Source organism: Nomascus leucogenys, chromosome 13 (genome assembly GCF_006542625.1).
Source record: "Nomascus leucogenys isolate Asia chromosome 13, Asia_NLE_v1, whole genome shotgun sequence".
Lineage (NCBI taxonomy): Eukaryota > Metazoa > Chordata > Mammalia > Primates > Hylobatidae > Nomascus > Nomascus leucogenys.
In genome coordinates this window covers 15325664-15337895 of record NC_044393.1, presented here as the reverse complement: position 1 = coordinate 15337895, position 12232 = coordinate 15325664, and the positions used below count along the sequence as shown (strand labels likewise).

At 49.4% G+C, this 12232-nt stretch overlaps 1 protein-coding gene across 2 annotated transcripts in view; it reads right to left on the bottom strand.

The window, feature by feature from the left end:
- PREX1 (phosphatidylinositol-3,4,5-trisphosphate dependent Rac exchange factor 1) overlaps positions 1 to 12232 on the bottom strand; it is a 204883-nt gene that overhangs the window by 107917 nt on the left and 84734 nt on the right. For both annotated transcript variants that reach the window (XM_030825397.1, XM_030825398.1), the window contains one exon: positions 2572 to 2676. In XM_030825397.1, the coding sequence (XP_030681257.1) occupies positions 2572 to 2676 (105 nt within the window). The remainder of the gene's footprint in view (positions 1 to 2571; positions 2677 to 12232) is intronic.

Below are 12232 nucleotides of genomic sequence, written 5' to 3'. Positions count from 1 at the left end.
CTGAAGGAATACCCTCAGAGGGTGGGACCCTCAGCCAGGGAGCCCAGAGCCTGGGCAGCAGGGACTGTCGCAGGGTGGTGCTGCCTGCAAGCCAACAGGTCAACGCAGACATGGCCATTTCTGTCCATGTGGGGTCTTGCACTAACGTGACTTCATCTTCGCATTCTGCCCAGACTATTTTATGAATATAAGTGCGAACATGGATATGTGAAGATGTAGATACCAGCTATGAAAAGCAACAGTCCTGAAAGCTCAATTCACTTGAGACAAAGATGGAAATCAGTAAATCAGTCTGCCAATTTGCCCTTCCTCAGATGTTCACTGGAGCCGGGCCAAGCAACATGAACTCACTTGCGAAGGAAACATACATTTGCAATCGAAATTCTGGAACTACTTTGTTGGAGACTGAGTGAAGGAGAAGTGCAATTAGGAATATTATTTTATAGTTTAGCACTCTGGGAACATGGTTCACACTCCGTATGCTATGTTAATTAATTGTTCTACTTTTATGTGCTGAATTCGGTATGTGCTGTTGGGAAAACAAACGGTATGGGGGTGGAGAGACGTCTGTGACCGAATGAGAAGGGATTCAGAGGTGAAAGACTGGGACTGAAACCCAGGATAAGCTCAACCACTTTTCTAGGATGGACCCCTAGAAAGTCACTTAATATTGTGAAGTCATCAAAATCACCTGTGACAAAGGCTATGCAGTGTCCCCTAATGTATTCTTCTTCCACAGTGATCACATTTCTAGCTGGGCACATGGCTGCTCAGAATAAAGCCTGTATTTCCCAGCCTTCCTTGGATCTAGGGGTGGCCATGTGGCTGAGTACTGGCCGATGGGATGTGAGGGGAGGAGATGTGTGCAGCTTCCTGCTACGCCCTGAAAAGGAGAAGGGTATGCTCTCCTTCCCGCCCTCCCTCCACCCCACCACCTGGAAGTAGGATGTAGTCAAAGGTCATCTGAGACCAGGTCAATGAGCATCATACCCTAGGGCCTGAGCCCGACATTGGAGCCACTATACCAGCCCCAGACTGTCTGCACCCACACTGTTAACAAGAGGGAGAAATAAGAGCCCACCTTGTTCAAACCACTGTCCTTTGAGATGTCTGCAAAGCAGACAAATGTTTATCTTGACTCATACACAACAGACAGTGGTTTGAAAGGCTCAAAGGAGGTCACAAATGAGAATCCATTTTATACATAAGTGAGGCTCTCTACAAATGTAGGGAAGACCATCATGGATGTCTACAGTTTTTCCTGACCAAATACAAATACAAATATCCCCAGAAATGCAAACCCACTGCTTTGGGGATCCACTCTACCCTTAGGCTCTATTGTATGGGTAGACCTGACCCCACCCTCCATCTCCAGAAGTGACCAATCAGAACACCATCACCAATTACTCTGTCTACAGCAATTGGTTCAGGGATAAGGTTTTGAGCCAATGAGCATCGGACCTAGGATTTTTGCTGTTACTATGTGGAAAGGGAAGTTCTCTCTATCCTGGAGCTGCTCAGCTATCAGAGGTATAAGTCTGGAGCTGCTGGGGGCCACCCTGTTACCACTTGGGGAAAGCCTGCCTGGGAATAAAGCCACAGCAGAGAAAAGGAGAGTCAAGAGACATACATTCCTGATGACATCATTTGAACACCCAGACTCTGCCATCTCTGTAGCCCTCTCAGGTCTTAAACTTCCCAGAAAAGTAAATCCCTCTGTTGTTGTTGCTGTTGTTGTTGTTGTTTTGCTTCTGCCAGTTTTTGGGTTTTTTGTTTTGTGTTTTTTTTTTTGAGACTAAGTCTCGCTCTGTCTCCCAGGCTGGAGTACAGTGGTACCATCTCAGCTCACTGCAATCTCTGCCTCTCAGGTTCAAGCAATTCGCCTGCTTCAGCCTCCCAAACAGCTGGGACTAGAGGCACATGCCACCATGCCCAGTTAATTTTTTTGTATTTTTAGTAGAGACAGGGTTTCACCACGTTGGCCAGGCTGGTCTTGAACTCCTGGTCTCAAGTGATCCACCCGCCTCGGCCTCCCAAAGTGCTGGGATTACAGGTGTGAGCCACTGCACCTGGCCGCTTAAGCCAGTTTTAATTGGATTTTCTTTCATTTATAATTAAATAATCCTAAAAATACTAGAAATCCTAATAACCATTGTAACAATGACAGTAGTAGTAATAATTACTACTCTTGCTGCCATTTTTATTAGAACCCTTACTTTAGACCAGGAATGGGCAAAGTCAACCCTAATCCAGCCCTCTGCCTGTTTTTGTAAATGAAGTTTTATTGCCACACAGCCACACCCACTCCTCTACACATTCTCTAGGGCTGCTTTCATGCTACAATGGCATGAGCTGAGTTGTGGTAACAGAAACTGTATGGTACACAGAGCCAAAAATATTCCCCAGCTGGCCCTTTATGGAAAAGGCTTGGCGATCCCTGCTTTAGGCAGGAGATTACCCCAGCCAAGGAAGGGATTTGGCACCATGGGGCAGCATGAAGTCCTCTTGTGCCCAGATCCCCAAGGATGAGGCCGAGTGCAAGGGAGCACCAGGGCTGACGGGTCAACTTACCAAAAGGAAGGCGCGCACGGTGGGGATCTTGTTCAGCTCCACCAGCAGCCTCAGGGCTTTCTCATGGTTGCTGCAATACTCCTCATACACGCAGAACTTGTCCTTCTGCAAGACAAGGACAGAGCCTGTGGGAGGCAGGTCATGGTAGCAGGCAGGTGCCCTGACATGTGCCGACCACTGGGCTGGCAGGGTAGGGGTAAGGACTACCCTGACCCAGGAGAAGCTACAGCAGGAGGTATCTCAGGTAAAGCGGTTCCACTCACTACCAGCTTCCCAGCCTCCACTCTTGCCCCAGGTCTGCACTCGGGGGCCTGAATAACTTTTTGGGAAGCAGTGTGGCCTGGGGGTCAAGAGCATAGACTCAAGAAGAGCGGCCTGGGCTTGTACCACGGCTCTGTATTTCCTGTGAACCTGGGCAGGTTACCTGACTTCCCTGCGCCTCGGTTTCCTCATCTGTAAGGTAGAGTCAATAAAAGTCCCTAAGTCGGAGTTGTTATGGCCAGGGGCTAGCTCTGTTGACTTCCAGATGCCCCTGACCCCAAAGATGGACTCCTTCCAGCCTAAAGGTCACCTGTGGGTCACCAGGTCCAGAACCATCAGTCGGGGTTTCCGGAACTGGAAGAGACAGGAGCCTTCTTAGCAGGAAGCTCTCAACTGAGCATTCTTGGTTCCAAATGGTTCACAGAACCCGCCAAACCCTAAACAAGGATGGCGTGGGTGAGGTCACTGGAGGAGGAAGGGTTGCAAGGCCTCAACCCTGAGCTAGGGGTAGGAGTGTGCAAGAGACCCGAACAAGCTAAGGAAGGAAGAGGTGGGTCCACAAAGCAAGCAGCTCATCTTGTTTCTAAACAAGCCCCCAGATGGCCTTCCGACGGGAGGCTGCAGAAAATAGGAAACCAAAGAGAAGGGAGGATGGGTTTAGAATTAACAGGCATCCCCAGCCCACCCCAGCTCACTCTGGGGGCTCTGTGTGCATCGTCTGAGCAGACACCCTGAGCCACAAAGTGCCCAGGCCAGTGCTGATGGCTAACACAGAGTGCATACCCAGCACAGAGTACAGGCTGCCCAGCACGTAGTACAGGCTGCACGCTGCTCTCCTGGAATGGGGGAGAACTCACTCATTCCCCATGACAGCCTTACATGGTAACTATTGTAAGAGACCCACATACCCATGACAAAACCAGGGATAAGTCGATTCCCCGGGGTCTCGCCACCAGTGCAGTGGCAGAACCAGGACTCAAACTCCCTTAACCCCAGTGACAATGTCAGCTCAAGGCATAGGGTAGAGATTGGAGTGGGAGGCAAATACCCAGGGTACAAATTTCAAGCCACAAATCTAGGCTAAGCTGCATCCCAAGGGCACTGCACCACAATACTGAAGGGCACAGAGTGACTCCAAAAACCCAGTTCCACGTTCCCTAAGTAGAGGGTGACCTTGGGCAAGTGCTTCACCTCCTTGGGCCTTGGTTTCCTCGCCTGCAAAATGGACATCATAACTGACCTTCAATACTTAGGATGCTGGAGGATTAGATAACTTAATATATGTGAAATGAGTAGAACGGTGTCTGGCACACAATACTTCACAATACTTCACAATACTTCGATACCACACAATACTTCAAAGAACTCTGCAAGTATTAACTACAAACATAAACACAGTCTATAAACATGGATCAATGGGGGAAAATATCAGACAAACCATGTTACAATTACCCACAGTGCACACCCATACACGCACACATACAAGACAATCTTGATGCATACTCCAAGAAACCACCCAATGATCTCAAGCATTACAGCACACAAACTACATGCTCCAAACACCACCACCAGTGTCAGCATGCACATGGACACATGCACTGAATCACAAACCACAACTCACTCATCAAGTATCTTCAGTCCACTGACATGCCAACACACACACACAAAGACATACACACACACGGCAAGGAAGGAGAAGAGGGGACCCCAGCACCCCCAACACTGCCCAAGGAGACCTTTTTCTATTCCCACTTGTCTCAAATGAGCCTAAGGGACCAACAAGGCCAAAAGAGCTGGGTGAGTAGACGTCTGAGCTGCAGGGGATCACCCAGCCATAGGGAAAACCTTGTGAGTGGGGGCTGCTGGACACACCTGGAACCAGGATTTCAGTGCAGACTGTGGTGATGCAGGCTGCAGAGAAGAGGAAGAGGAAGAAAGAGAACAACTATTTTGTTGTAGGTGACAGGAACTGGCCTGTCTGGAAACCTGCTCCTGCAGAGAAGACCTGCACTGACGTAAAAAGCCCCCATGACCACTCTCACCAACCACTATCAGCATTAACCTTGTAAGTGCCAAGGAGAAGTTCTGCAGCCAGACCATCTAGGTTCATAGCCCAAGTCTCCTGGTCACCAGCTCTTAGTCAAGACAAGTAAAATTTCTTGGCCTCTGCATTCTCATCTATAAAGTACGGACAACAATATCATTACCATAATGGTGTTGTGAGGATTGGTAGGTGAATTTGTATTAAAGTACTTCCAATGGTGCATAGTAAGTGTTCACTAAATATTAACTAATATTATTATTGCTTATTAATGTTGTTGCTATTATCACCAGCATGATTATTTCAGAAAATTCATTATCTTTTTTATTGAACTGGTCTGTGACAGGGTAGGGCAGTAGGTGGGAAGGTTTTCACGGCAAAAAAAAAAAAGGCAGAGTCAGGAGGAAGGCAGCGGATAGACTCGTGGGTTTAGGGAAAGCACTGGGAGGGTCCCAGGCAGATTTTGGGAATTATGATGGTCCCTGACCCCAGGATGTTTTACATCTCATTCGTGCACTGTCCTTCTCCCCTGAATCTCCTGGGACTGTCAGCTCCATGGGGACAGCATTTGCATCTGTTGAGGTCACTGCTGTGATGTCAATGGGGTCAGCAGCCACTGGCAGACAGCAGGTATCTTGACTATTTGATGAATGAAAGCAGAAAACAGAAGGAGGAATGGAGAGAGGCTAAAGGCCCCTCAGACCAGCTCCGTGCTTCTTTCCAGGCTGGTCCCACCCCACCCCAGGGACCACAAGTGAGCACATGACCCAGACAAAACCAATCAGAGTTCCCCGTCCTAATAACAGTGGCCATGTGACCCAAGCTGGGCCGCGAGAGCCCGCAAGGACTTGTGCTGGAATCACTGGGAAGAGAAACTCTCTTTGAGCTGCTGTTGAACCCCTGCCCCATGTGAGGCATGCAACCCATAAGCCCCTCCCATTCTCCAAGACTGAAATCAGCACTGCACAGATAAAAGCAGAGCCTGAGATCAGAGAAAGACCTGGTCCTGAAATCATCATACCGAGTCCTGGATCTAGCTATGCTTGAAGCCGACCTACACTCCTGAACAATTTCACTGACATGCATCAGTAAAGTCCTGTATTTGTTTAAGCCTATCTGAACTGGTGTTTCTGTCATGTACAGCAAAGACAGTTTTGATACATGCACACTCTTCAAAGGAGAAAATGAAATACATGGACCCAAATCTTAGTGAGGTGACAGGGTCTCTCTGTCCATCTCCACAAAGATGAAGGGAAGGGATTGGGCCAGAAAGCAGGGACAAATTGGTTTCTTCTCACATACCAACCCCAGTCACTGGGTAGTGCCAACTGAAACACTGGTGAGGAGGATTCTGGGGCCCCACAGGAAGCCCAGGGACAGAATGCTGTAATTGATTAGCGATGTCTGCCACAGGTGCAGGAGAGGGGGTAAATAACAAGCTCACCACTGGCTTGTCATTTCTCATCCCCTGAGCCCCTTCTACGACACGGTCTGCAATGTTTTCCTCTCCTTCAGCCTGCGAGAAGGGCAAAGGCCCAAGGCTTGAGGCTTGGAGAAGTTAAATTTAGCAAAGGACAACATCCCCTCTGCAGCACCGTGCCCAGTTGAATCACGCCCGTGTCCTTTCATCCAGCCTGACCCCAGCTGCATCTCAGGCCTGAGACCCTGCAAATACGGAAACGCTGCTCTTGACAGCTCAGAGTCCAAGTGTTCCATTTCCTCCTGGAGGCCCTACATGGGGCTCTGATTGCTTTGCCAGGAAGAAACGGACAAATAGTTGTGCATACACAGATGTGGTGGGTACGGAACATGTGGCTGTGGGTTTGGGGGGAGAAGGGGACAGCTGCCGGCTGGAAACAGCCAGCAGAGGGGAGCTCACCCCCAGGAAAGGCTCAAGCATTGTGAGAGGTGGCAGCTACTGTCCACAATACCCAGGTGACAGTGGCTCCACAGAGACCATCAGCTCCAAACCACTCGTTTCACAGCCAGCAAGACTGAGACCCAGAAGAGGGAAGGAGCTGGCCCATGCAGACATATCCTCCAGTGGGGAGGAGAGAAGTGAGAATCAGGTCTCGGTTTCTCAACAGTCTCCCCAACTTATTTACCCATCCACACAGCTGCGGGGAGACAGAGGTTAAAACATAAATCAGACCACGCTACTCCTGTGATTAAAACCTGCAATGGCTTTCACTGACTCAGTAAGATCTATGGTCCTCACCTTGGCACACAAAGCCCTACAGGATCTGCCCTGCCCCCACTATGACACCCTCAAACTCTCTCCATCACTCACTCTGCTCTGGCCACACTGGTCTCCTTTCTTCTCTCAAATGAGCTAAGCTTGCTCCCAGCTCAGGGCTTCTGCCCTTTCTCCCCTCGGTCCAGATCACCCTCCCCAAGATCATCCCATTCCACCCCCTCAGAAAGGCCATCCCACCCTTGGGTTGCCAGATATAAAATAAAACCCAGGACGCCCAGGTGAATGTTTATTTCAGACTCATTTTTTTCAGTGTAAGTATGTCTCAAATATTCCATAAGACATGCTTCCACTAAAAAATTATTTGATGTTTACCTGAAATTCCAATTTCCCTGAGTATCCTTTGTTTTCATTTGCTAAATCTAGCAGCCCTGGCCCTGACCTCCTGATTGAGAGCAACCTCAGGCAGAGTCACTCTTTACCACATCTGTATTTTATGTTCTTCACAGTCTGCACTGGGATCTGAAATAACCTCATCTGTTAAATTACCCTGTTTCTCCCATCTACGAGCCACGTGGCAGCAGGGAGCAAGTCTATCTTATTTAGTACAGCATCCCCAGGGTCTAGTGCAGAGCCTGGCACACAGGAGATGCCTACTATGTATTTCAGGAGACTTTATCACATAAGACAGTGAAAAACACAGACTCTACAGCCTGACTGTGTCAGCTCAAATCCTGGCTCTGATGCTTCCTAGCTCTGTAAGCTTGCACTGTAACTTAATCTCTCTGGGCCTTGGTTTCCTCATCTGTAAAACAGGTACAATAATAGTAACCACCTTTAAAGACTGTTGTGAAGTTTTAATGAATGCATATCTGTAAGGCACAGAGAACAGGACCCAGCACAAAGAAAATATCCACTCAGTGCTAGTTTATGATAAACTCAGTAGTTAGTGGTTGGGTTTCGGGGAAAGGGGGTGAGGGACTCTTCCCCCATCTGTTCAGTTAGGTGGCATTAGTGGGCTGGACTGTGGGCCAGGGCCCCTTCCTCTCCTGGAGAGCCTGTCTGCAAGAGCTTTGTTCCCAATTAGCATCTCACCAGCCCAGATGCTGCCATGGCCATGGGAAAATGTTTCCAGGCAGGGAGTAAATGGAGTAAACAAGCCTGGGAAGGAGAGTGTACCCGGCACCTCTTTCCTTTGGGGCTGCAGTGGATGCCATGGTGCACTCCTCAAATGCCTGTCACGGAGAGAGAGACACCCCTTACCCCAGGTGCTGGGAGTGCTGGCTGACGATGACCCTCAGCTAAGGCCCTCCCCTAGAGCTGCCTTCAGCCTAAGAGGGCCGCCTGTCTGAGGTGGTACACCCACTCCTGAGGACAGCCCACTGGGCAACGAGGGTGCAAAGGCCTTGCCTACTTGCTACAATTGTGCATTATCTGAAGAGCTATCCTAGTTCCAGAGCTCCTTCCAGATGGGACTATCAGCAGCTGGGGTGGAGCCTCTGCAACCTCTCCTTTAGCTGCTTCCAAGAGCCCACCTGTGTGCAAATCGCCAGCTTCCAGAAAGCCAACCTACAGAGGGGTGGCCTTTAAAACTCCTGAGACAGACTGACTCAACCTATCCTCCGTGAGCAGGCAGGAAGAGGTGTGATTATTTTAATTTTTAATTAAAAAGATGATTTTAAATTAAAAAACACTGGATCACACACTGAGAATGCTGGTTCCTTTTTCAATAGGTCCAGTTAGCTCAAGGAGGGTTTTAGCTGGTGTGATGTAAGCAGCCTCAGGCTGAGAGGCTCAAGTAGTTAAGAGTTTCTAGATAGAATGCGGTAACACCGTTTGGTTTCTACTGCATTTATTTTGACAATTACCTTCTATTTACAGCACTCATTTTCTATTTTCAATGATGATGCAAATTTCTCTTTTTAAATAAGTTTACTGAAGTTTTGTTAAGTGAATCAATTTTTTTTTTTTTTTGAGACGGAGTCTCACACTGTCGCAGGGGCCGGTGAATCTTGGCTCACTGCAACCTCTGCCTCTCGGGTTCAAGCGATAAGAAAATCAATTTTTTAAAGCATTAAACAAATAATAATACAAAGGATACTCAGATATAGCAAAAATTACAAACTTAGCATGTGAGCTGATGAACTGAAGAACACTGGCTTAGCCCTTAAGATGGTCTAAAGCCCACTTCTGTGGCTGACACAGTCGTGACCTTGAGCTTAACCTTTCTCTTAGTTTGCTTGCATGTCCAGAGGGCAAGTGAGCTTGGGGCTGGATTTTTTTTATTTTTTGTTTTGTCTTGTTTGTTTTCAGACAATGTCTCACCCTGTCACCCAGGCTGGAGTGCAGTGGCATGATCTCAACTCACTGCAGCCTCAACCTCTTGGGCTCAAGCAATCCTCCCACCGCAGCCTCTCAAGTACCTAGAACTACAGGTGCACATCACCATGCCCAGCTAAGGGGCTGGACTATTTTTGATGCAGAGACAGAACAGCGAGCATGACAGAGTCCCTGTCCTCATGTTGTTTATATTCTAGGGAGAGACAGACAATAAGCAAAAAGGAGCAAAAGATCCGATGTGTCAAAGGGCGATGTGGACCGTTCTGTTGAGAATGACAGAGTAGGGGAGGGGCGCGGAAGAGCAGGAGTGCAGTAACTTAAACAGGAGGGCATGGAGGCCTTCGCAGAGAAGATGGCATTTCCGAAAAGCTTTCAAGGCAAGAAGGGAGAGAGCCGCAGGGATGTCTGAGAGAACTGGTCCAGCAGAGGAAGAGGCCTGGGGCGGGAATGGGCTCACCATGTTCTGGAACAGCAAGGAGACCTGTGTGGCTAGAGCCACAGGAGCAAGTTCCGAGGAATGAACAGGGCCTGGCGGGGTGTGGGGATTTTATTCCAATGAGGCAGGAACCTTTGGAAGGTGCTGGGAGGGGGGCTGAAGAGACCTCATTGATGTTTCCAGCAGGTCTCTCTGGTGGCTCAGGGGAGAACCAATTTCCAAAACACTTCATCTCTGTCAAAGCCTCTGACATTCATCCTTGCGCCCGGGCCTCATAGCAGCTTTGTGAGGCTGGAAGGACAGGAGCCCCGCTGAGGTGCAGGGGGGCTCATGATAAATCACCTGGAATGGGGCCCAGTGATCCCAGGCCTGGGCATCCTGCACAAAGTCACACTCCAGAGAAGCCTGGGAGGTGCCAGAAAGCGCTGGATCACGTGAACAGATGCGCAGATAACCCAAGTGAGAAACAATTCCTGAGCACTTATTATGTGCCAGGTTCTACCAACATCATTTATTCTCTCAACCGCCCTAGAAGGTGAGTTTTGTGATACCCACTTTACAGATGAGAAAACTGAGGCACAGAGAGGTAAGGTCATTCTCCCAGGATCACAGAGCAAGGAAGTAGCAGAGCTAGGATGCAAAGTCAGGCAGCTGGGCTCTAGAATGCTTGATCTTCCAGGCCCAGGGAGGATGCCAGGAAGGCCCCAGCACAGAACAACTTCCCACAAAGGCCTAAACATCCACCCTCCACATGTCATGACTCTGCTGGTAAATGTAGCCTTCACCAGGTGCCTAGTTTGATGAGGCTACATGAGGAGGGTCCCGGGTAGCAGAAGAGAGGACATGGAAAAGAGGTTGCTTCATGCACACTGAACTCCCCGTCCCCAGCCCCCCAGCCCTCCATTGCATCTCTGAGCAAGTCAGGAATCCTGCAGAAAGAGAGAGGTGAGAATAGCCCCGCTGTGTCCTCAGGGTCCAGGGCTCCTCACTGACAAGCAAGTTAAACCCACTTCCCCACAGCCTCTGGGGCTCAGGCAGAGAAGCCAAAGGAATGAGGGGGGCCAGGGCTTTTAGCAAACTGGACAGTGCACCTTGAGGACTCTTTCTCCCACTTTTGCTGAGTACAGACAATCCTACCCAAGCTCAGATCATGACGTCACAGCCAGCCCCAAGGCCACCCCCTCCAGGAAGCAGGCCGGAGTAATACCCACAGCTGACATGCAGCATTAGCTCGGTGCTGAGCCAGGTCATTCATCCTCATGACAGCCCCCTGCAGCAGGTATTGTCGTTACCCCCACTTTACAGAGTTGGAGACTGAGGCCCTGAGAGGTGAAAGGACTTGCCCAAGGTCACTGGGCTGGCAAGCAGTAAAACAGGGATTTGAACATTGGCTGTTGGCTCCAGAGAAAAAAGCACTTCCTGTCTCCTCTGAACCCGAAGGGAAGACTGTCCCTCCCTTCCTTTTCATTTTCCTATTCAAACACCTTTACTGAACCACTGTGGCCACTTGCCCCTTCTCACCATCTCCATTGCTACCATGCTGGTCCGAGGCACCATCATCTCACTTGATGGGGTAACCTCTTAGATGTCTCCCTGCTTCCAGTTCTCCCTCCACAGCTACTCCCCCTCACAGCAGCCAAAGGGCCTGTGGACCGCGTCCTCCCTCTGCTCAATGCCCTCCGCTAGCACCCAGCCCACCTGTGCCCCACTGTGCTCTTATTTGTCCAATTCCAAAGATGGAGGAGTGTCCGCTATGTGAATAGGAAGATAACATCTACATTTATTGCACACTTACCGTGCCAGGAGTTGCACTGAGCAGGCTCCTTGTATTATCTCGTTTAATCCTTATAATGTCATGGATTTATACCCCGTTTATGGGTAAAAGGACACTGAGGCACAGACAAGATCGGTCAACTTGCTGAGAGGACCACAGTTCATGAGTCACTCAGCAGCCTGGCCAGAAGCTCTCCTTGCCCTCACTTTCACATAGAGAGTGGCTGGCCCTTGGCTGAATGACTGCATCCTGGGGTACTCTGCACGCCTGACTGCACATGCGACTTGTCCCCCACTGCCCTCTGAGGGCAGAGCCACACAGCTCCATCATCTTAGGCTCTGGCCACTCAGATGTGATCCCTTGGAGAAGTGAGTTAGTGATGATGATGATGATGATGATGATGATGATGATGATGATGATGGGAGTTAACAGTGGCCGAGAGCTGATACACTAAAGTTTCTCCACCTTGGCACCATTGACATTTGAGGTCAGATGATTCTCTGTTGTGGGGGCTGTCATGTGTATTATAGGATGTTTGGGGGCATCCCTGGCCTCTACCTACTAGAAACCAGTAGCACTCCAGAGCTGGGACAACCAAAAATATGTCTGGACATT